This window comes from Melospiza georgiana, chromosome 9 (assembly GCF_028018845.1).
Source record: "Melospiza georgiana isolate bMelGeo1 chromosome 9, bMelGeo1.pri, whole genome shotgun sequence".
NCBI lineage: Eukaryota > Metazoa > Chordata > Aves > Passeriformes > Passerellidae > Melospiza > Melospiza georgiana.
The window spans coordinates 17932769-17958633 of record NC_080438.1 but is presented as its reverse complement, the minus strand read 5'-3'; the positions used below and the strand labels follow the sequence as shown (position 1 = coordinate 17958633).

The 25865-nt window shown below is 36.8% G+C and overlaps 1 protein-coding gene across 3 annotated transcripts in view; it reads left to right on the top strand.

The window, feature by feature from the left end:
- Window positions 1–25865, top strand: part of PRKACB (protein kinase cAMP-activated catalytic subunit beta) — a 79417-nt gene that overhangs the window by 47071 nt on the left and 6481 nt on the right. For 2 of the 3 annotated variants that reach the window (XM_058030668.1, XM_058030666.1), the window contains 8 exons: window positions 14430–14491; window positions 15398–15526; window positions 17925–18023; window positions 19024–19106; window positions 19618–19744; window positions 21876–21971; window positions 23441–23563; window positions 25611–25775. In XM_058030668.1, coding sequence (XP_057886651.1) covers window positions 14430–14491; window positions 15398–15526; window positions 17925–18023; window positions 19024–19106; window positions 19618–19744; window positions 21876–21971; window positions 23441–23563; window positions 25611–25775 — 884 coding nt within the window. Of the gene's footprint in view, window positions 1–1066; window positions 1408–14429; window positions 14492–15397; window positions 15527–17924; window positions 18024–19023; window positions 19107–19617; window positions 19745–21875; window positions 21972–23440; window positions 23564–25610; window positions 25776–25865 lie in introns of those variants that run through there. The other variant, XM_058030667.1, reaches the window with a different exon arrangement.

Sequence of the window (25865 nt, the reverse complement as noted above, 5' to 3'; positions counted from 1 at the left end):
TGTATCTTCTGGTGTAATGAAATACAATAGCAGGTCTGTTTCTTTTACAAGTGGTTTCTGCAGAAGCTCTGGGGTTGCTGAAGGGGAAGGAGCTTGTTTGGGTGGACTTTGGTTGTTAGTGCTGTTGTCAGTGTTATGATTTGAATAAATTACCATGTGGTCTATGGCCTTTGGGGATTTTCAGTGGTTGGGTTTGAAACTTAGCATATTTGCTTTGTTATTTTGATATATAAAGCATACAGTTTCTCCAACTTACCTTGGATACTTGGTTGATGCATGAAATTAATGTGTTTTATAATGTCCTCAGAGTCCAGTAGGGCAGAGGTGACTCAGGGCACCACAGGCCTTGAAATCTGTTTTAAAAAGTTGCCTGAGCACACATGTAATGGTACAGCCTGAACTGGTGACCAGGTCAGTTGTGCTGCACCGCCCAAGGGTGAAAGGGACATGATGGGAGCCATCAGAACGATGCATTTCATTCTTTGTTTAGAAGTCTTGACTGTGGCCACTTGCAAATATATGGAACCTACACTTTGGTTTTTGCTTTGTTTTCTTAGTTGCTTGTTGCTCTTTCAAAAACTGAAATGCGAAAGGAAAGGAGAACAAGGTTGTTTGATTTTGAATGTAGTGACAGTAAGATCAGTGGGTCTTATATTCTTGAACCAATAAGTGTTTTCCAATTCTGCATAAGAATATCAACAACTTGGATACCTGAAATGTTCAGAAGGGTCACCACTAGTGCATCTGCCATCTTCATAGTCTCTAAATTGAAAGTGGATGGGTGATAAACAATCAAAAGAATATAATTTGATCTCTGATTCAAAATAATACCAGTATACTTCCAAATACAGTAGAATGATTTATAGAGATTTAGCAGAATAGTTACTTGTATATGTGCGTGTAGAGAGAGAAAAACGCATGTTAAATATGAAATAATGTACAGAGCATACTGTATGAATTGCTTAAAGCTTTAGCATAACTACTAGTTGGGTACAAGTCAACAGATAATTCTGGTCTAAGGTTGCCATGGAAACAACCAGTGCTTGATATAATTGAGAACATCTTAAACCCTCCTGGTGTTTGCATGCTTTTTTCCCCTGCCATTTTGAGTTGCTTTAGACATGAATAGGTAGCATTGGTCAGAACAGTAGTAGTTAATGAGCAAAACCAAATACCGGTGTCCTGAATATTGATTTTGATATCCTACTGATATCTTGTGCTTCGTAGTTTTTTGCATCACAAGGAGCTCATAAGGAAGAGCAGCTCTCTGGATTCTGTGTGCTCTCTTTCTGGTTAGTGTGTAAGTGTATTTAGAGATCGAAGCACTGATTTGGTAGATATTTCATCAACTGTTGGATTAATATTTGGAGCAATATGTTTCTGAAAACTAGCTCTTCAGCATGAATGGTAAGTCTTTTCTATTCCCTTTTGAGACGTTTTTTGTTCCGTCTTCACAATCAGGGAAAATCTACCAGGTTTCCCTTTCTTGTCTGCAGAGCTGCATCGACTGCTGGTTTCTTTGTTTTTGTAATCGACTCGCTGTGGGTTTCTATGTAAAATTATTAGTCTTAAAGATTTGCAGCTTTTTGTTAAACAGCTTGCTTTGCATGACTGGTATTTAGTATTTTAAATATTATTTTAAAGGTTTCTTTTGGAAATATCTGATTTGGACAATTTTGTAATTGAATATATACATGTCTGTTCACTTAATTTTCTGTGTCACTCACAATAAATTATTTTCAGTGAATTTATACAAATCAGAGAGGCCTTCTGAAATTATTGTAATCATCACCTGAAAATCTAAACAGGCTTTTTTTTTTTCGTCTGAACCAGCTTATTCTGCTATTATTTTTAGTCTTCCAAATGCTGGAATGGCAGAATAGTTGAGGTCATTCATGGAAGTAAGGGAGGGGAGTCTCATTTGAAATGAGATACTGTAATAGATCTAGTAAACTTATCAGGCAGGTATTTACTTTCCAAAACCACTGTGACTAGTTATTATAAGGTACTTTGAATATAATGGAGTTATGAAGTGCTGTAGTCCTTCTTGTAATATTATTGAAAATTATTTTTCTCAATATATAGACTGTAAATCTGTTTTCTTAGAAAAATATATCCTTTGAAAATTGTTTTCAAAAAGCCCAAATATGCTAGTTATGGAAATGATGCCTTTTTGTTTCAAACAGATAGTCTAGAGCTTTGGAAAATGACTTGAAACACATTTTATTGAAAAGAAAGAGCAGTTAATCACGTATATGGGGTGTTTGTGTGCATGTGTGTCTGTGTGGTTTTGCTTAATACTACAAATTTAAAGGACCATTTTTACAAAGATTTCATTTGTGTGCATGGCAGGGAGGCGTTATCCCACTGCCTTATCTAATATCAGCTTATGTATACTTATCTCATACAAATGTGTTGAGGTCATCTTGCCCAGAATGGAAAGTGTGGCTGTCATTTCCTTAGTGTACAAAGTACAAATGTCAAACCGATGCAGTTATTAAGGCAGTGTTTCAGTACTTTGTACCTACACGATGGAGATTTGTGGCACAGCATCATTCATGGCTGTTTGAATAAACCCAAATGCAGGCTGTCCCTGGGAGTGCTGTCCCAGCCCCGGTGTGTGCTCCCCACATCCCTGCAGGGATGCTGGCAGGTGGAGGCCAGCGTGGAGCTGCTGTGGCCACATTGCCCCGCAGGGACACGATGGCGTCCCGGCATCCCCGCACCACCTGCCCTGCTCGGCCTCCGGGAGGGGGGAAGCGGCAGCCTCTGCATTTCCTCCATGTCACAGCCACTCCTCTGCTCATGGAGAGGTCTCTCCTGGGGTCAGAAAGTCTCCACTTTTCACCAGCTGGTACCAGACTGGTTTTTCTATCACATTTTGCTCTGTTTCTCTTACAGTTAGGTCATAGCCTCCATAGGAATTGAGATTTGTGGAAGTCAGCTCTGTGAATTCTGAGTTTTGGGGTTTTGTTTGAATATTCTCTTATGATTTATGAGTCATAAAGGAATAAATTTCACACAATCTAGGTGAGAAAGAGGTTATAGTTGTTTATAACCTCAACAATTATGTTGGTTTTTTGCTTGTTTAGTGGTGTGGGTTTTTTGGGGGGTGGTGGTTCTTCCTAGGGTTGGGGATTTTTTTTTTCCCTTGGGGTTTATTCTGCAATTTGCATCTGTAGATTTTATTCATCTTGCATGCAGTCTCCCAGTTCCATTAAAACATAGAAATAAATAAATAAGAACAACTTTTAACAGGTGTCGATTCCCAATCAAAAACACCTATAAATTAGTCTAATTTTGACAAGGGAAAGGCAGCTATCTCCTGCTCCATCAAGATTAAGTCTTTGCTGTAAACATTTCCCTATTTAAACCACTTGTGCTTTTCAGTGCATTTTTGTGGCTGGCTTCACTGCAGCAGTGTTACATTACACCCTGTCAGCGGATAAAATCAGATGCTTTCCTTGAGAAAGACAGCCAAGATGCAAGTGAAACCTTGATGAAAAAAATTATGTATTTTCTTCAATTGCAAGTACAAGTGGCTAATTTTTTTCCCCTTTTATTTCTTCCTTTTTTTCCCTCCCCAGAAAAGGTCTGGTTATATGCTTAGATATTTTGTTTTCTAGAAAGACTCAAAGGAAAAGGTGGTTTTCTATTTCTTTAAAGTTGGACTTTTGTTTTGAATAGCTTGAACAGATAAAACTGTAAGGTCAAGTAAATAATAGCCCCAGCACCCAGGGGTCAAAGGTATAGTCTGCTAAATCTTCTGTTTCACTAAGAATAGGCTTAAAATTCTGAAGTGTCACTAATTACATGATTGGGCTACTACTTTCCAATACTGCAAATAGAGGTAATTGGAGATACAGACATTTGCACTCAAAAGACACCAGATGTGTATAGAGACAGATGGAGCAGTGCATGGAAAGGGCGTGAGCCACGCTGCAGGACTCTGCTGAAATATTGCCCAGTTTTGTGCACACTAGAGCATAGGCTTGTGTAAGGAGTGAAGGGTGAAGGGGGGTAGTATAAATACATTAGTTATGTGCACTGAGAACATTTCTAACAGCAAGGGGCAATAAGCAGCAACTGATTATTCCCATTGCTCAAAAGATTGTAAAAAATGGAAGACTGCCATGGAATTTCTGGGTGCCAGAACCATATATCTTCCTATGAATGTCTCATGGGACTAATGCTTTCTTCTTTTCAAAAATTCCCTACTGTTACTCATTACCCTCTGACAGCAAACTACAGCAGTTTCTTGGTGTTAACTTGGGTTTGTGTTTTATTCTAGTTCTTGTACAAAATATTTGAAAAAGACAAGACAAAGGCTGCTGCATTTACATAATTCATGAAATATATCCACAAAGTGAACACAGTGCTTGGTTTGGGGTAGAAGCAAAAAATGAAAGTAACAGAATTGAGATTTCTTCCAAAGGAAAGGGTATTTGGTATGTTGTAGTCTTGAACTCTGACTTACTCTAGTCACCATTGCATTACTTTTGTATTTTTTTATCAGAAATATTTGGGTTTTGCCCTCGTTTTTAGTTAACATCTCAAATTGTTTATATATTTGTTGCTGGTTACTCGGAGAGTTTCTGCTAGTCCTGCTGTTGTAGGCCAAAGTTCACAGAAGTTCCCCAGCTTTAATTGTGGAGGTTCTTACAGGTAGTTTTGTAACTTGCACAATGTTTTTGCTGTTTTTCTTTATTCATCTTTAGCTGCTGACAGATAGCTCAGCCCATTAAGAATTAATTTCTTAGGTTTAATAGGTTTAATTTCTTCAGCTTTTTTTTTTTTTTTTTTTTTTTTTTTTTTTTTTTTTTTTTTTTTTTTTTTAGGGTTTGCAGTTCAGTTCTATGCATGCCTCTATTTGGCATGCCTCTATGCCAAATAAGTGCTGAATTTACCCAGTTTCTAAAATCTCATTCTTTATCAGAATGGATAATAAACCTTCTTACCTACTTTTTACTTGCCTTAATCCTGAGACAAACAAAAATTTGTTATTCACCCAGTGTGTTGAATTGTGAAATGTGTTTATTTACATAAGACTTCCTTATTCAGGAAGCCAGTCTCTGCTATTTAAGGGTATAAATGAACTTCTCCTGCTTGGCTGGTTACTGCAGGCAACCCTTTCCTGTAAATATTGAAAGCATGTTCTGCAGGAGATATGTCAGTGCAGCAATGTGTCAGAAGCTCAGATCTTGTGAGGAGATGAAGAACTATTTTGCTGATTTACCCTGACAGCTGTGAAGATGTCTTGCTGATCCCAAAGTATCTATATGATAATTTTTGTGGAGTTTTAATAATGCAAGGGCTGGAACAAGATAGCTTGTGGGAAGTGGGCTTAGACATGAGTGCCCACAGACCAAGATTGTTGCATCCGCTATTATTTTTATGCCTTGTATTAAATATTTGAAAAAAAGAAAAAGCAACAAAATAGTTTCTCTTCTCAAATAACTTTTTAAATACATCCATACAGTGAACAGCCCCTGCAGTTGTTTAGTTTGGAATATAAGGAAGAGGTTAGTTTAGTAAAACTTCTGAAGGTTACTTTTAAAAGGAAGGGGTATTTGTGCATGAGTGTGTGTGGTATTATTCCCTGCTTGCAGGGAGTCCATTAGTCAATATGCAGATAAGATCAACTACCTGCAGATTTATGTTTACTGTTGCTAATGATCTAGCCATAAAGCCTGGTCTTAGGGATAGCTGCACGTTATCATTTATAGTCACTGAACTGCTGCAGAGAGGAAATGTGGGACTGTGATATGGAGAGGGAAGTGGGTGCTGACCAACTGGCCAGAATCTTAATGGTGCAGAGAGCTTAACTAGAGGGAATCTGCAGCAGGTGCTGAAAACATTTTTCTTGGTAAGTGATTTTGACTGTAATAGGAAAATCTGATTAATTTGTGTATTTGTATCAACTACTAGAATTTGTTAAAAACCTTTACTCAAAAATGTGATACATTTGCAAAATACTTTATAGTAGTGCCCTAGAAGATGTTGTTCTTGGAACTCATTCTTAAACTGTATTCTTTTTTTTTCTCCCCACATGGTAACCATGGAAATGTATGCACTGCAGGAACAAAAGATGTTTGAATTTTGACAATTGTCACACAGTTTTCAGCTTTCTTTGTTGTATTGTTAATACCTGTTATATTTCACACAGGAATGTGGTCTTTTACACTACAGGTCCTGTGATAGTTGTAACATTTTAGATTATTTGCTGGATTAAGTTCAACAACTATAGAGGATGGTACGGCACAGCTGCACCTTAATTCCTAATTGCCTACTAAGTTCCTCAGAGGATGACAATTTAGTATATTACATCTTAAGATTCTTCAGTTACATGTTAAGATTCTTCACATAGATTTTTTTTTCTGTATGAGCAAATTTTTTAAATGGAGAGTGTTATGTACTGCATTTGAAAGTAATTGTGTTAACACATAATTTATTAATTTTAAATTTTAACATAGTGGAATTATTCAATACAATAATTGAAAACCAATAACTTGAATTTAGAATTATTTTTCAGAAGCCTTTTCAGCAGTCCAGGGTGATGTGTTCATGGTTCTGTCATGGTAGCACAAGCTGATACCCTTTCAGAAAGGAGCAGTTCTGTCCCCCATATTTGCCCACTCACCTCGGGAGGAGCATTCAAGAGAAGAGGAGGGAACTGCTTCTCTGCTCATTCCCTGCCTTCTGCCCATTCCTTTTCAGTCTGGGCTGGTTCCCTGACCTGGCTTGCAGTCAGGCACGAGAATGCTTTTGCTCTTTCAAGGAAGGTCATTAGAGAAATGCAGGAGTGAATGACTGCGGGAGGACAGGACTGGTGTGGGGTTTTTATCAGCCCATGCTGATCACTGAACTGTAGCCTGACAAACCAAACTGCTATTTCTTGGACTTTAAAGCCTCAAATCACATGGATTGTTGCAAGAGAGGAAGCAGATTTACAAATGTGTCATCTCCTTCAATTTATGCTTCAAGGGCAGGAAGAAGGTATGAGTGAGACTCTGTTCATTAGGCCAAATCCTAGTTTTAATATATTCCAGAACTAATTGAATGCTAGTTCTAACTGATCCATTTAGAGAATTGAAACAAAAACCTCAACTTTAATCCATCAGCAAAAGCTTGCTACTAGTCCTTTAATTTGAAAGGGAAGCTTGGGTAGTAAAGAGGGGTGGCAGCCTGAAGGACCCAAATACCTAAAGGTGGGGTTGAACAGCTCTCAGCCACCCGGAATCTGCAGGAGGCTTTGTCACATCCTATACATTGATGCTCAGATGAAAATATCTGCTTGTCAGCATTGAGAAAATCTTGCAAATCATTATTTCTTTAGGATTTGAATAACAGATCCTAGGTTGGATCATAAAGTTAACCAGCTATGGTGCTTTTGGTATTTATCTTCTGTTGAGGGAGAAGTCACTTATAAAAGTATGTGTTTGTAAATTTTGATGAACATTGGGTCTGGAGGAGCTTAATCTTTTAGATTAAGAAAGTAGAGCTTTATCTCATATGTATATTTTTTTGTGGAAAATTATTCAAGTGGGGCATGGGTGCATGTGCAGCTCTGCTGAGCAGTGCTAGTACAAGATTTGATTGTGTTTGTGACTGAAAAACTACTGCTTTGCATTATACATTTGACTTTACTGATTTATATTATACATTTGGGGGGAGGGGTTAAACAAAATCTCAGGGATTCGTGTCCTAAGTGACTCTGTTATTTGGGTTTGATTCTGTCTCCCCAGAGTGCCCCCCTTATATTATATTCTATTTTTGGCATTAGCAGGGTTTGCCACCTCTGAAGCAGTACTTTGGTATTTAAGAAAAGATCAAGGGAGAAAGACTGAGCATTGGATTTGAAAATGAAATTAATTTTATTGTCTATAATAAAAAAAGAAGGAAGTCAGTCTGACTGTGGCAGTTTTGTGCAGTAGAGTATCTACTGCTCAGAATTCAACAGAGATCAGTGTTATCTCTGATGGCTGAAAACCTGGCTCCTGTTCTGATGTGTCTTAATCTGTCACATCTCTTGTACAGGCTGTTGCTGTGTAGCCAGCCAAGTAAAGCAGTGAACTGGGTTCTTTACAGAGCTCTTAACTCTTTTAACTTTGCTTTTTGGAAATTCACAAAATACTGTTTAGCTCAAAACATGAAAATCATGCACGGGATTCAAATAAGATTTGTGCCCGTGTTTGAAAATTGAGTTGTAATGGATAAGATCAATTTGTATTTTACAATTTCTGCACACTTTACATTAACTCCTGAATGTGCTCCTACAAAGATCAGATTTTAGTGCCTTCTTCTAGTTTTTAGGCACAACAGCTGTAATTGGTCTTAATTTACTGTTTTTTCCTGTTTGTCTCCCTTTTTCCCACGCCTGTCTCTTTTCCCATTTCTTCCCCATTCTTTCCACTATTCTTTAGAAAAGTTTACAGTGTACAGTTGATAATTAGTGCTCCTCTTTTAATAGTAAGCTTATATTCAGTGAAAAGCAAGCTTAATTCAGTTAATCTACTAATTAGTAGATACATAATTCTTACATCATCATGTAGCTACTAAGAACTTTCTGGTTTTGTATTTCAGCAATTGGGCCCTTTCAGAACTGCTCTGTTTGTCTGGCTCTTTGTTTCTGGGGATTGTTGGATTTTGGATTTTGGGTTTGGATTGGATTGATTTGGTTTGGTTTTTTTTTTTTTTAACTGAAGAAAGGGTCTTACCCATTTCAGCTGGTAAGTCGGTTTGCTCTGCATCACCTGTGTTTACCATAATTAGTGTTTATAGAGAAATATGAAGTCAAAACCTTGCTCTTTAAGTCAAAACCTGATAAATGAGATATTCAGTTGATGCAGTTCATTGACCCAGCCTTGGCAGAAACAAGGCAGACTCCTTGCTGGTCAGCTCTTCACAAGAGGGCTGGTGTCTGTGCTCTCTGCTGTGTGCAAAAAAGGTGGACTTGCCCTCAACCAGGCTTGTATCACCTGGACTTTTTTCACCCGCCATATATTGTGAGAAGCAAAGTGTTTTGGTTTTGTTGACAGTCTGCTTCAATGATACCATTTTAGTTTATGCTTTGAAGTATTTTCCAGCTATTAAATTGTTAACTGGTGCTCACACTGCTTCATCTGAGTGTATAATAATACTTAACACTTAGCTGTGTTCATTTTGAAACACTTGCCAGGGCAGAGAAACCTTGTTTTGAGCCCTTATTACTCCTGCTAATCAAAAGAGAAATATTTAAAAATTTAGACAACAGGTTAATAGTGTAAGAATGGGACTTAGAACCGGAATCAGAAGCTTCTCACTTGCATCTGAAATATGGTACCAAAACCACAGATATCTATATACATCTTGATAAAGTTTAAGGCTATAAATACACTTTTTATAAAAATGAAATATACATATACATTTACCAGAATCTCTTCATACATATTCATTTTTCCATTAAATGATTTAATTAAATAGCCCATTTAACTCCAGACTTCAAATGATTATATTACAGTTTTGGAAGAAAATTTGAATTGTATTTTGATAAAGGGCATTTTAAATACCAGACAGAGATTGGCATTTAGCACAGCAGATGGGGGTTTGTAGTGGTGCCCAGTGTTTAGTCTTAATCAGTTTAGTTCTTGCTTTCTTGCTGTGAATCCTAGCCAAATACTTTTTTTTCCCCCTTACAAAAAAAAAAATCCTGGCTTGCTGGCTCTTGTGGGAGATGTGATTGAGAATAACAAATACTGTGCATGTGGGAGGTGGGAGAAAGGCAGAGTAACTCATGGTAACTCTCAGGACTGCTCCATCTGTGACCCCTTTCCCTCTGCTGTCATTGCAATCCTGCAACCAAGAGGTCTTCACCCTCTTGATTTTTTTCGGGAACTTGCTTCTGATTCACTTGCCCTTAAACTGTGTTTTAGGTCAAAGTACTCATTACAGTACTCATACCCTTAGTTAACAGGTTTTTTATCAGCATGTTAACTTTTCATAGAAAAGTTGATCAATAAAACAAGCAAACATATTGTGAACTGTGTGAATATACCAATAGAGACCAATCTCCTCTTGTTTGGGGGTGGGCTCAGGGGTGTTTCTGTTTTGCATGTAGCAGAGTTTGTTCATTTGTTCAGGTGTTGTTGGTTTGTATGCTTGGGGTTTTCTTTAATTCCTCCTATGCTGGCATTACCTAGGAGCCTCTGGATGTTGGGTTCCTCTTCCCTTAGAACACTGTTCCAGCAGACTTCCCTGCTTATCCTCCTGTTGCCTTGGTTCCAAGTACAGCTCTCCACAAGTACAGCTCTCCATATCCTGTGATATGCAAGGGAGTAGCTGAGGCCTCGTGTTGCAGTGGTTGTAGCACTGCTGCTGACCAAGGTGAACCAGAGCAGGCAGAAGGTGTGACTGCTTCAAGCCATTCACTTGTGGTCCTTGGCCATTATTCCATTTCTTTCCACCCTCTTCTGAATCTCAGCACTGCAGAGAACCTGCCTCTCCTGCCAAGGCGTGCTCATGCTGGTGGCAAAGGGCTGGGTTTGTGCTGTTTGTGCTTGCCTGATCCCTGGACAGCCGGTGGGTGCATCCTCTCTGCTTCCAGCTGGTGTCCTTCCTGCCGTGTTCCGTTGTTTCTGCTGTGGTCCTTGTTGTGCTGGTGCTGTTACCTGTGCTTTGCTGTCTCCTCCTAGTACCTTCCTTTCTTGAGCAGCAGCTCTCCTGCTTTGCTTTCAGCCTCCTGCACTCCAACTTCCACTGTGCCAGCAAACCCCGTCTGAGCAGTGTTTGTTGCTGGTCTGTGCATACACTCCTTGCCCCACTCTCATCTACACTTTGCTCAGCCACAGACAAGTGATCCTTGCTCTTCAGTGTTTATGGGAACCTGTATGTCCACATCCTTAGCTCCTTTTTTCTGACAGCTTTACCGAATTAAATCATGCTCATATGGTGTCCATACCAGATCCCTGTGTACATTCCACTTTGCATACGGTAACTTCAGCTGTGCAGATTAGACTTCTCAAGTTGCTGTTCTTGGGTAATAGGACTGAAATCTGATTGAGATTTTTTTATTTTTTGGAGACTGCTTGCCACTTCTTTGCTATCTACCACATGCCATGCAATTCACACATGCTGTCTTCTGGAACAAAGTGCTAAGTAGTGGGAAGATCACCCGATTACAGGTTTTATTGTGATCCAGCATGCTGTGATGAAGATAGATACACTATTGTTAGCAACAGTTCCATGGATGTGTATGTCTTGGAATAGCTTAATAATTAAAGATGCCAACTTGATCTCCTGAAGTTTTCTAAGCTGTGCTTATTTCTGTGATGCATCATCTTTTTTTCATACTGATTTTAGCTGCCTTTGGTGATTTTTTTTCTTTCTTTGCTCAAACATTCTGTGATTTAACATGAGTCATTCTGTCTGTGTGGGAAAGGGCTGGTTTATTACAGGGTCTGTTCTTGAGTGGGGAGGGGAAAGGGTGGAATGTATTTGTGTTTTCTATGTGTTTGTTGTGGAAATGCATAAAACTTTTTTTTCTTCTTCTCTTTCTTTCCTCTCTTCATCATCTCATCTGTGTGGGTGAATGTTCCTGCAAACCCTTGGGGAACCTATAGAGACGTTTGGTATGCTCATTCCTTCATTAGTGCCCAAAGTCACAGATGCTAGGTACAGTTTAGACTAGAAAAGCAAACAAGAGCCACATCATCACAATGTAAGGTGGCTAAAAATGTGCACTTGAGGAAAACCTCTAAGTCATCATCTATTACACCTATTTGTTTGCATCATCACAGTAATACCAATGGCCACTGCTACCCAGTTGGCGTCAATTTTGATTCTGCACTTAAAAGTAGAAATTAAATATGTTCTCCTCTAGCAAGAGCTGCTGTTTTATGCTTGAGAGATAATTTTCAAAAGTTCAAATTCCAAGTCGTGTTTTGAGAAATGACAGAAGTGCATGCACTTAAATTGCCTAAGTTCTATTTGAAAGCACCTGCGGAATTGTGTTGAGGTGTAGGAGCCCAGGTGACCTCTGGAAGTGAGAACCAGACATAATTCAATGTACTCTGCCATTAGGAAGAAACTGATTTTAATAAAACTGAGCACAAAACATTAAACTGTTTTTAAAAGATAGTGATTTTCAGATACGTTGTTACCCTTGGGTAGCTTTATTTTGAAAATTTATGTTCAATGCTGCTTTCTATGAAAAGAGGGCCAAAGTAAAGTAGAACAATGTAGGAGTTTTGTTGCAGGAGAGCTTGTGGCTTAATGGTATTCTAGAAATGAGAGATTTTTCTCATGAATCCACAATTTGAATATTTCCAGCTGGATCACATTTAGTTCATAAACAGCATTCTTTATTCCATAAGTAGAACAGAGATAAAAATGACTGTAAATGTCATTGTATATTTTTATAAATACTGAATAGTCATACTTCAATGTGAAATAAGTAGCAACATAAAATATTTATTTATATGAACAGAGATGGCATGAGGGATATTTAAACATATGTACTGTAATGACATTAAAAAAGAAAAAAGCAATTACTTTGTGTTAATGTTCACTTCTAAGCTACAGTCGCTAAAGTTTGAAGGCTCAGTTTTTTGGTAATCTTAATTATTTTCTTGGGGTTTTTTTCTTGTCATTAAGAGAAAATATTTGTGCTACTTTGACATAAATTGATGTTTGAATAACTGTATCAGTATTCCTCACTTGATCAAGTCATCTCTGTTCTCCTAATGGAAAAAGGATCATCAAACATGAATTTGGACATTGCTAGTTTCTGGTTTTTGTGTTGAAAATTATTTCATGCCACAGGAAATCCTGTCCTATCTTCAAATTACGATAATTAAAAGTCATTACATGAATAACATCTATTACTTATAAACAAAGGAAATATTTTCGACACACAGGATAAATACGTTAACATTTTTTGCTGATTAGCCACTAAAATATTTTTAACTCTCGGTTTTAATACCATTTTACCAGTTTCTTTGATACAAACTGTGTTTTTATTGCACTTCTTAACCATAAGTTTAGAGTACTGAATATGTTCCTTCTCTGTGATGTTGCTTGTTTCTCTTCAAATAACATTGCTGAGTGGATATCATGCTTTAGACACTTTCCTAATGTTGAGGTCAGCCAGAACTTTTGACAACTTCTATGAAATTACCATTTTATTTAATGCTCCATCAGAGCCAGTGGTAGTGGGAGCCATAAACCTCCTTTGATTGTTTTGTGATAATCAAGTCCCATAGCACACCCAAGAAGGGGGGGAAAAAGGAAAAATAATAATTTACAACCAGCCTTCTCCAGGGCTGCTACTGTTTTTACTGCTGCTGGAAATGTACCAGTATAAGAAGAGTGCTTTTGAAGTTTTCTTTGTCAACATTAATATTCACTGAAAAGTACAAGGAAGTTCTGATTCATCAAGTGATTTGTTTACAACCTGTTATAAACCTAATTTTTTGACTGTCAGATGTAAAATACAGTTGCTAAAACACAGAGTGCTAGATATTGACCAGAATAATCTTGGCATATTGTGGTGTATTTTTAGCAATTGCTTGTGGCAGAACGTCACAGTACAGAAAAAACACTGTTATTAATGTTGTATTATGTGAAATGATTCAGAGAACACACAACCAGTATGATATTTTCTTGATTCTGTGACTCTTTCAGAACCACAGCAATGTCTGAAACACCTCCCATTAATGACTGTGCATGAAGTAATCCACATTGATCTGGCTGAGCATTGATATTCAAAAAAAAGAGAACAGCTGAGAGATGATCTGAACAAAATATTTTGGTGCACATTTTAAACAGTCATCCAGAATTTTGCCATTGTACATTCCTTCAATTTCAATGGAAAATCAATATTAAAACTGCATATTCTCTGACTGTGGGCATGCCTAACGTGCAGTGTTGTTGTAGCCCTGTGCTTTGTCTTTGCTTGCAGTAATGCTGTCCATTTGGTCCTTGAGCTTGCAAACAGCCTTTAAATAAAGGTGATGAGGGGAAAAAGCAATGAGATTGACATTACACTCAAGCAGCTGAAAGAAAATGCAACATTTAAAGAGATAAGAAGTCAATCTTTGTGGAATGGCTATTTATAAATGTCAGGTGTTTGGTTTTTTCCCAGCTGAATTAAGAATGTCTGACATCACCTTAAAGCCTGCTTGCCTATAGAGTATTTGAGCTATTAGAGCTGGTAAAGTTTAAGTAATTTGTGTAGAATGATGTAGTTACTCCAGAAAGCTTAGATATCACCTGGAAATAGAGTAGAACTTCTAGAGGCATTGATGCTTGCTTTCATCCATGGTGAAAATAGCATATTATCAATTGAAGAAAGAAGTTGATAATGAAGCTTATGTATTTTGTTAACAAACCATCTCCATTGCACTCATGATGAATTATATTAATTGAAATGTACCTTCTTTGTGTGTTTTCAGTGAAAGAGTTCCTAGCCAAAGCCAAAGAAGACTTTTTAAGAAAATGGGAAAGCCCCCCTCAGGTATCAGTCATTTAAGCATTCAGTAATTTTCTGTGTTGCATTTTTTGGATAATGTTATCAATATGTTTTCAGCCTGTAATGAGTAGTGCAGAAATAATTTTAGTGCAATTTGTAAAGGATTTTCAGGTTGTTTTGATGCCAGCTTTGTCACTTTCATCAAAGTTTATCAACAGAGATTAAGTCTTCTCCAGATTTGAGCTGATAAAATGCTCCCACTGAACAACATTTTCTCTTATGAGAATGATGTTCACAATGAACATGACAAGACTCAAAATCTATTGGCATGTTTTTAGTTGGCTTTTTTTTTAATACCCAGAAGGATTGGCACATCTGTAATTTACCATGTTAATAATTTCTGCCATGCTAGTAAGTGGAATTAAGAGTATTAAGACTACTGCATAGTGCTTGGGAGCTGGTTAATGAGCTTGTTAGAGTGAAGTCTTGTAAAATTTGGGATTTTGGGTAAGATTCTTGTTCTAATGCAATATTTGAGATGCTATGGAAATGAATGTCTGAGAAAATGTACTTGGGGATGTGCTCTTCAGACAGCTCTCATGTAGAACTCTTTCTAGAGCTTGGGGTCTTTTGCATGTTCTAATATTCTTGATCATGAAGCATGAAGGGATTATTTATCTGCATGTTATATTCATGATCTGTTTACTGCTAGATGTTCATGTATGGACAGCTGTATGGACAAATTACAGAAATGTTGATTCTTCTGTTTCAATGAGTGCAATGTAAAATCTCTTTTTTAAAATTTGACTGATATCAAATTATAACAGTATAGTTGGCTATAGTTATCTTTGTTAAATGTAGTATTTCCCAACTCTTTTCCATAACTGAATTCATACAGTTAAAATTCTCTTTGGTATTATTGTAAACAATGTGATTATATCCTACATATAGAATACTGCTGGCCTAGATGATTTTGAGCGGCAAAAAACCCTTGGAACAGGATCATTTGGGAGAGTAATGATGGTGAAACATAAATCCACAGAACAGTATTATGCTATGAAGATACTGGACAAACAGAAGGTTGGTATAATTCATTGGGGGTTTTGTGCTACAGAAGAGTTTGATTTTTTTTTTTTGCATAGAAAACCCCGTTTTTTTGCATCTAAAGCATTCTCCTGTTATAATGGTGTCTAACTTGTATTTTTAAAAAATCTTATGAAGTTAAAATGACATTCCAGCATAGTACAAATAGAGGCAGCCCAGCCATTTCCCATTTCCACCTATGTGGAAATGTGCCTCAGCATTACCTCAGCATGGCTGGTGGCAGCCTGCAGCAGAGCATCCCAGTGCTGCACAAAGAGTCCACCACCAAATTTCAGAGTCTCAGCTGTTTTTTTTACTTTGAACCCTTTTTTTGTGAATGGCTGAATTGTGATTACTGAAGGAGTTTAGGAAATAACATCTTACTTCAGAAAGCTGCCATAAAAATACTTCAAGAGGTTTTTTGTTTTTTTTTAAGTTAATTAAATTCATTACTACCTCTCAAAATTGGAAAGTTATCTGGAAAAAGCAAAAAGGTCACATTTTTAACAACTGCAGTGGACTTGCAGTAAATGATTCCCAGGATTACAAAGATGTTTGCATCCAGATATCAGTCTTCTTTCATAAATTAGATGGTTTTGTATATAATAAGAAATCTTGATGTGTTCCTTTATGAAATACCTGTTTTTTCAACTAATCTTAGCATAATTATTTTTTATGTATTCTATTAGAAATATATTAGTAGCTTCCATTAATTGTTAGAAAAATAAAGAATACATTTCTGTCTCTTTGTTTATGACAGAAAACATACAGCTATCTGAAATTAGACAATGGGCTAATTTTTAGGCTGCCCATAATTTTTCATTTCCATTTTGCTTGAAAAAAAGGGAAAGCATCCAGTGAATGTCTTTTTATCCAGTCTCATGCTTGATTCATAGAACATGAAAAAAATGTAATGGATGTTGATGCAGCCTGGAGTTTTCTGTGTAAGGATGTTATTCCTTTGTCTGCCTTGAGTTAGGAAGGCTGTAACATGCCACTGTTTGGCTAGTTTAATTAGGTAATTGTTTTTGGAAAGAAAAAAATCCTGAACAAGAGCCTGGGCACAAACAAGCTGTTGGAGAATCTGCCATTATACCATTTGGTATATGGGAAGCTGACACTGGCCATGCCCTGAGTCTGTGCTGAAGTGTGAACAAGCTGGGTCTGAAGCCCCAGCTGGACATTCTGAAGTGTTAAACAGCAGCTTCAGCCTGTGGTGTTGCTCCATCCCCCTGCAGTACCTCCCTGGGAGCAGATGCAGGAGTAGGAGTGAAGTCTGGTCTGGCGTTGCAGCTGAACACCTCCCAGACAAGAGCCTTGGCTTTCTTGCTTGGATGGACAAGATCTTTCCAGCAGTGTAGCTTTTTAGGGATGAAGGGGAGATACTTCCCACAAATGAGCTGATTTGAGCAAAACTTTATTTGTACCCTGAAGATCTGGAATTCCAAATGGGTTTCATTATTTCCTTTGTATGATGTTTATTTCAAAACAGTAGTGAGTTTTTTATAGGTACTACTTTTTGCTTCTAAAATTAAATTTAAGTACTATTTCATTCAGGGTTGGAGTATCTTGATTATCTCTTATTTATAGCAGTTAGATTTGATTTCCAAACATATAAAAGCAGACTTGTTTTGATCACTCATGTACATGTTCTTCTCTTTTCCTACGGAGTGAGGAAAAAAACCTTAACTTTACTTGGAAACCATGCCATTCTGAAAATGGGTCATAGATAAATTGTGCAATTGGGATTAAATAAAATGGATGTAATTCATTATGCACCATGGGGGTCTAACACAAGAAAACTGATTATTAATTGCTGAGAAGGAATGAACAGAAACCTGCCACTTGCTGCCTTGTTAGTATCCTAACATTGTAATGAATTATAAGTAACTTGTTCATAAAAATTGATATTTTGAATTTGTATTCTCCTTAGTTTTGTCACTAATGTGTGAACTGTGTAACATAAGCCTGTTTACTTCTGTTCACAGGTAACAAAATTCATAATTGTGTCCTACACAGTTTCCTGCCTTTCATAGCAAAGGGTCCAAAGATCAAGTGGACTTTATTGAAGTGCTGAGAAAGTATGGCCATAATAAACATAAACCTTTCATAGAAAATGCAGACAGGTTTTCCTTACTGACTCATACATTTAGCAAATAGGAAGAAACACTATTTGTAGAGTTGTCTGCCAACCATATCACACAAGTGTTACTCTTTAAAATGTTATTAGACTTTTAAGTCCTTTCTTGGTGCTGTTACGGTACTAGGAATCCATAAGGTTTTTCATTTTCTGTAAAGTTACAAATTTGCTTTCAACTAATTGTTTAACATGGAAAAGTTTATCAAGAGCTATAAAATATCACACTTAAGCTGAAGATTGTTTTTTCTCTCCCAGGTCGTCAAACTGAAGCAGATAGAACACACACTGAATGAGAAGAGGATATTACAAGCAGTGAACTTTCCTTTCCTTGTTAAACTGGAGTATTCTTTTAAGGTATTCATTACATTCAAAGTAGTTGTTGGGTTTCAGGGAAGTGCATGCTTACACTTTAGGTATTAAAATATATAACTTTTACTGTACAATAGTTCAAGTATTTTTGTTTTCAAAGATGCTTCATTTGGCACTGTTGCCAGGGCTTGAGTAGGAGTGGAGTGCACTCGTGTACACTTCATATTCCCCCGTTCATCAGGTAATGTTTGAAAGGATATCTCCAAATAAAAAATAAAAATTAAATTAAGTTAAACTCCTCAGAGTTTTCTCTTCTCTTGGAGGGCAGCTGGATTGTACAGCAAGGGAGCTTTAAGGCATCATTTTACCTTTGAGAGATATCAAAGCGTGTCTTCTGTACCACTGTATAGAATGGTAAATTTGTAATTGTTCTGCAGATCTTTTTGCTTGACATTTATACCTGAGGCAGGTCTTAATGACAGTTTTGACTATGAAGGACAGTTTTAACATGAAGCTTCTAATTTAATGACAGTACATACTAGTTAGTTTGTAAAGAAATTGAGAAGCTTTCTAGTTTATGGAGTGATGTGTGCCTTCTTTTTTTCTTTTTTCTTTTTTTTTAATTTTAAATGAGCACACACGTTCTACCTTAATCTCTAGAGGTTTGAGGTTTGGGGCAGGGACTGTGGAGACATAAATACCTCAGGTTGTCAGTTATAAGTATTGAAGAGTTCAAGGTCTTGCCTTGCAGTAGACATCTTACCCTCTCTTCCCTCAGGTCTCTTACACACCAGTCTGCGTCTGGACCTCGCTAATTGTCTTTATCAGATTTGCTTTAAAATATATTTCCTGAGATATATGATGCTTCTTTTGCAGTTTTTCAAGAATTTCTACCTATGTTGCATTACATTTGCCAATCTCATTGGATGGCTACAATTTTTCATTTTCATTCATTAATAAAATCTGCTCCACGTAGGAGTTGTAGACACTCTAGCATGCCTAATGTGCATTTATGTGTGTTTACTTGTCTCCCTAATTTCCTTAGGACAATTCTAATTTATACATGGTAATGGAGTATGTTCCTGGTGGAGAAATGTTTTCACATCTAAGAAGAATCGGAAGGTTCAGGTAAGAGTATTAATGACACTATTCCTTTTAAAAAGCCTGATTTGCTGATTTGGGAAGAGGGGTTTGTAAGATTTGTTGGCATTGAGGAAAAATTCTGAAGGGTTAAGTGCATTTACCCCTTGTTCAGTGGACTTAAATTAGGCAATGAAGAACTCCTATTTATTTTTCATTTAGTTAATACAGGCATTTGTGATCTGTGCATGATAGAATCTTGGAATTCCTATGCATATTGTCACTGAAATTCATGGTAGTTTCTAAAGGTAAAATTTGAAGTCAAAGCTCTGCACTGTGGGATACATTTACCTTGATTTGCTTGTGTATTTTAGCTGCAAGACTTTAATTTAGGTAATGTATGTATCAATTCTGAAAATGTTTGGTTTTGCTCTTTCTTGTTGCACAGTAAAAGAACCAGTTAAAAGATACTTACTTTGTCTTTGCCTGGCAGTTAGGTGGTTGTTTTGGTACCTTTGCATAGCACTGGGGTACTTAATATTCTTTTAATTCTTCGCAGTGAACCACATGCACGGTTTTATGCAGCTCAGATAGTGCTAACATTTGAGTACCTCCATTCATTAGACCTCATCTACAGAGATCTAAAGCCTGAAAATCTTTTAATTGATCAGCAAGGATACATCCAGGTATGATATTTTCATATATTTAGGGATGAAGTTTTGTCTTGCAGTGTAGATTTAGGCAATTTGAGAAAATGTGTTTAGAATAAATGGTCTGTTAGTATATTTGTGTGGAGCATTCAAATGCCTTACAGTCTAGTAATGGTTAAAACCCTTGGGTTGTACTTCCTCTGACTAAAATTAAGTATGCACAGTAGAGCTGTCTGCAGTTGAGCCAGTTGTCAGGATTTCCCTTGGGGTCTGTGGTGAGAAGTAGGTGATTACATGGCTCTGTTCATCTGACCTATTTTATATGTCTGCCCTAGAACAAGATGAAAGATGCCCTAAAATGTCTGTTTCTCTGCACTGTCTGCATAAGGAGTTTAGGAAAACCAGCTTAGATATTAGCCCTGACATGATAGTACTTAATCATGTACTCCCACCCTTGGAGAGTCTGAGCCTTCCCAGCACAGCTGGGGTGGGAGCTGAGTTGAGGTCTGCACTGCAGTGCTCAAATAACAGCCTTTGTTTTACAACAGCCTCTCATGGCACCTTCTCATCTTCCTCTTATCTCTTATGCTTTTAGCTAAATGGCAAATGGGAAGGCAGAGTGCAGCAACAAGCGCTCTGCAATGCTGTGCAGTCCTTAAACTTAAAAGGAAGTTCTTCTTCCCTCATTGTGTCACCTTTTGCCACAGCAGAATCTAAACAAGAAAATACATAATAAAAATGTTTGAGAGAAGTGTAAAGGATTCATATCTTATGTTGTTTATAACTGTAAGCTAATTTTGGTGTCTAAGATAATACTGTGGGAAGAAGATCAGTACAAGCTTAACGTAGCTGGGGAGCACCATTAGTGTATGGCTGGTTTACTCATTTACTGTGACTGCTTTACTCCAGCACTGGCAGCTCTCTCTGTGCAACAGCATGTTTCTGTGATGGTGGCAGAAGGAGGCTTGTGTTCATATGTTGATGCTGCAGCTCCAAATTCATTTTCTTTTTGTATTTTAAAGCCATTACTGTTCGTCCCATGTCTGCAGTGTATTCTTTATACGTAGACTGATGTGTATTCCCAAACACAGAAATGATTCTTTGCTGACTGAAGCAGGTCTCTCCAGTCAGCATGTCACCCACTCCATTCAGTTCCAGCGGCTGATGTTGTTGTTTCTACCAAAAATGAAAAAAAGCTGCCTTGATAGTTTGGCTTCTTTAGTTGTGACATTAATGTACAGTAACATCAGCACAGGTTATTGTGCAATTAGCAGTGATTCTCATTTGGTACAGTATGTTTGCTCAAGGAATGGGTTGAAATTGAAACCAAGAAGGAGGAAACAAAAGAAACAAGCACAGACTTAGTAGCTTGAAACTGATCCTAGAATTCCACATGTAATTACCTGGGTTCTGTATGTATTCCACAATATGGTCCAGGTAAAAACACAGACAGTATGATATTGCATACAGAGTTCTGAAAACTTACTGTAGAAAACATGACAAGTGAAATGAGGAATTTATAATGTTCAAGTACTTGCCATTTGTGAATGCAGTTATTGCTGCATTTCCCCCCTCAGGCCGCAAATAAACAAACATGACTCTGATGATGCTTTCAAAGATACTCAGAATCAGAAGTTACTGGAAGACCTCTTCTATGTTGTCTTATTCCCACACTAATTTTACATATGACCTTTATACACTTATGCAATAAAATTCAAAGTTTACAAGACTGGAGAATATAGTGACCCTTTTTGTGATTCATTTATTTGTTAACTAAAGGAAAAGATAAATATCTTGTTTATATTCTTCAAATTTTCAGCATGACAAACAGTCTGATGTTAAAATATAACAAAAACTAATAATGTAATTGCAGTACATGTGGAAGATTAGTAAACCATAGTTTGTAGTGATTTTTAAATTATAAATAGAAGCTGATGTCAGGGTGATAATACATATTTTGTGTTCTTTATTAATTTCATCATGAGCCCTATTTATCTGACTTAGAAGTTCCAGGAAGACTGACTAATAAAGTATATGATACTATGTGCTTTGAGAAATAAATTTTTCCCCTGTAAAAAAATGGCTTTCCAAAATATTTCTAAAGTACTTCCTTTTAAATTTCTTTGTAGCAATGCACTTACAATCAATTTATTTCTTCTGGTGACAGGTCACGGACTTCGGCTTTGCAAAAAGAGTAAAAGGCAGAACTTGGACGTTATGTGGGACTCCAGAATACCTGGCACCTGAAATAATTCTCAGCAAGGTACTTTGTCTTGTTACTCAGCCATGCATTTGATGTAGTTAAAGCTTCTCACCCAGTTATCAAGCTCTGAGGGATAAAAAGTTGCTGATACTTCCAAAAATTAAATCTTGATTAGTTAATTGACAGATGACACAAAATGCAGTCATTGCATTGTAAATATTGGTTTAGTATGCCAAAACTTATGCCAGATAAGGAATTTTCACATAACTGTACCAAACTTTCTACATATGCTTGCCACGTAACTTGTGAGGAAAGAGATTTAGAGAAACTGTAATTAGGTTATTTAACTAACATCCTTATCAGAAGAACAGATCTGAGTGATTACATTCTGAAGTGTTAACACACTAGAACAAGAACTCCAGAGGTAACAAGAACTGTGATGGGATGAATCAGTAGTCATTACATAACTAGTTGCAGAGTTTCAGGTTTAAGGCATTTGACATCAAATCAAACATGACAATCCACTGGTTTTACATGTAAAGCACATGCAGTCTAAGCTGACTGTAGATCTGTGTGTCCATTACTTGCATTGTGTTCCAACATTAAAAAAAAATTATTTATCCTATAGCTGTTCAACTGCAGCACTGTTTGTTTTGCAAATGGAAAATATAGAACTGCTTATGCTATAAAACAGTCGTAGTGCATAATGCTAAAGTACACATTTAACATGTGCTTTAATTAAATACCCTTTACAGATCATCAAAAGTGAAAAAAAATACTTTGTTTGGGGAAAAAAATTTGTTGTTTGTATGTTTTCCCCCTGTGCAGCTAAAACAGCAGAAAAAATTACAATGCATCTACTGCAATGTCTTCACAATGGATTTTCCTGAAAGACTGAGTCTCAGCCCTGAGCTTTGTAAAAAATCTCAAAGAACATATATGAAATTAATGGGTTTGGTGGTTTCTTTGCCTTTCATAACATTGAATAGGACCTACTAATGGCTTAAGGATCAGGCTTTTAAGATCAGATCATAAATTACTCTAACAGCTAATTAACTAAACTTCTAAGCTCTTGTAGCTGGTTAACTACATATGAATGTTCCAAAATGTGGATAATCAAGCAAAATGGTGACAGTGTACAATATAGGAAATGTTATGTATGTTGTTGTAATGAAATTTCCTTAAGCTTTGAAGAATTACCAGTCTGTAAAAAATTGTTTTGATTTTAAATAAATAAGCTGTGCCCATTTACCCAGGAGCGTAAAGAAATCACTGACACTCATCACAGGAATGTGTGCAAAATGCTTTATTTCCATCACTATTTCACTGTCATTGCTGTGTTAGGTTTTAAGTGTATTGCTGTTGGAATCTGTGAATGCCAGTTTGGTTGGTGTCAGGTTGTAAGTTCTGCATTAAATGAACAAAAATGTATTTGCTTTCTTTGTATTGCATAAATACATAGATCTATAGTGAAAATCTTAAGCTGTGTTAGAACCTGTAATAACAGTGGCATGTTTCATTTCATTCAGGGTTACAACAAGGCAGTGGATTGGTGGGCACTAGGAGTGTTAATCTATGAAATGGCAGCTGGATATCCCCCATTCTTTGCAGATCAGCCCATTCAAATTTACGAGAAGATTGTGTCTGGCAAGGTGGGTTAAGGCTCTGGGTGTTTCCACAAACACAGTTGTTTTTATAGAACCTGGGTTTTGGTGGAGGAGATGCAGAATTCACTGGCCTCTAGACAGTGAGCAATTTGAAAAGGGCCTAGGAGAAGTATGTAATGTACGTTTCGTAAGTACAGACATTGTTACTTGAAAAGCAAAGTTATAAAAATCTGTTCCCTGCCTTCAAATTTAAAATGCAAGTTACTAAATTTACAGACATTGTGGTATTGTATCCTTTTATGCTTGGATTAAAGTGATCCAACGACTGTTAACAACTACTTAGCAGTGTGCTTAATTTGCCTAGCTATTTTCTATAATTTTTTTTTGCAATTTTTGAGAAGCCCTGAATAGTTTCCATCACTCCTAGGTCTCTTTACTTCCACAGTCCTATAGGTAGACATGTCTAGAGTTGTTTGGCTTTCATTGTTATATAAAATTTTTGAAAAGTGTATCCAATGTTTCTAGTTTATTTTTCATTAATATATCTTAGTGCTGGATAGCAGCAGAATGTAGTCATTCTGTTGTTTCCCCTGCCAGCCAGTGTTGATTCTTTGTGCTCACTTGATTTGTTACAGTTGTTCCCTTCCTTGCCTCCCTACACAGACACATGCTGTGCTGCATCTCAGGTGCCTCTGTAATTCCAATCAAGGGCAGTACCTCAGTAGGCCTGTGGTGCCCTGCACTGAGGTTGATTCTTATTTAATAAAGAAGGTGATTCGTGGTTGCTCTTTGAAAGGTTTAATGTTGTGAAGCTTCAGCTGTGTCCATGAATATATGGGAATTAATTTACCAGGACATATTTTTAAAGAAATCTTTTTCTTCTAAACTAAAAACAAAATGTTATGCAGTTTTTGTAGTTTTATCTAATTGGCTTGACATCTGTAAAAGGTTATCTACCTTTTTTGCTGAGTCCATGGATGGACTACAGCAGAAATAGTACTGGACATCAGCTCTGGAGACCATAATTCAGTCCTCAGCTAGCAGTTGTTTACAACCTAGGGTCTTTCATTTATTCTACCTCATTTGCATAGTTCTCTACATAAAAATTTGAGTTAATATTTGAGTTAATTTGAGTTAATATGAAGGAATTCTCAGTGGACTAGATAGTATAGTCATTAAACCTGTGAATTTCTCATAATCTACAATAGAACTATATTGGTAGGTAAACTGAAGCAGGGTTCTTAATAACTGGACTTCTTGATTTTTTAAAAGTTTTTATGTTAAGTAATTCCATGATCTATATTTACATCATAACTGATCAGCTCAGTATCGGGAGTGTCAAACACTGAGACTATGAGGATGACAAATACAGCCTTCTGCCTGTTCTTTTCCCCTTCCTTCTCTCTGCCAACTCAAATGGTGTCAGTAGATCATTTGTTAGAAAAACCCTTTGTAATTACATCCCACGAATCATCCTCAAATATCCTTTAGCCAGGTTTGAATGAATTGCAAGTCACTAGTGTGCTGTCTTCAAATAGTGCTGTTATGTAAGGCTTCTGATGTTGGTGCATTTAGTTATGAGAAACAGATTGCAATACAGCATGAAGTTCCAGATTGACTTTTCATATATGATTGCTGAATGTACAGTTATTTCAGAGCATATCTATGTATTTATATGCTATATATATGCTATATACTGTGTCTCCTCTGGATGTATACATATATAATATAATCTAAAAATATATACCTAGAAAATAGCTGAGACTCTCTTGAGATGATGTGTTATTAAAACACCAAGTTCAACTTAGCTTTTAGATCACTGTTAAATTAAATTAATATCTTGCCCTCTAGAAACTTCCAGTTCAAGAAATCATAAATGGGCAATGTAATGCTGCTGATGAAGTCTTTGTGAAGCAGAAATGCATGTGCAACAATAATCATCTCTCTCTTCATGCATTCCTGCTTGATTTGGTTTTAGAAGGAAGACAGAAAATTGCCCTACTGTTTCCCTTTATGTCAAGTTGTTTCCCTTCACAGGGGAAAGAATCAAATTTGTATCATGTTTTTTAATGTTATGGGTGTATAATTTTAGGTGAGGTTCCCATCACACTTCAGTTCAGACCTAAAGGATCTTCTAAGAAATTTACTCCAGGTAGATTTGACCAAACGATATGGAAATCTCAAGAATGGTGTAAATGACATAAAGAATCACAAGTGGTTTGCAACTACAGATTGGATTGCCATTTATCAGAGAAAGGTAAGACCCTTCCTGATCAAAACTATTTCAAGTCTTTAAAGGATTGAAGTAAAATTTCTAATTGTTGTGTTTAATTTCCATTCCCTAGAT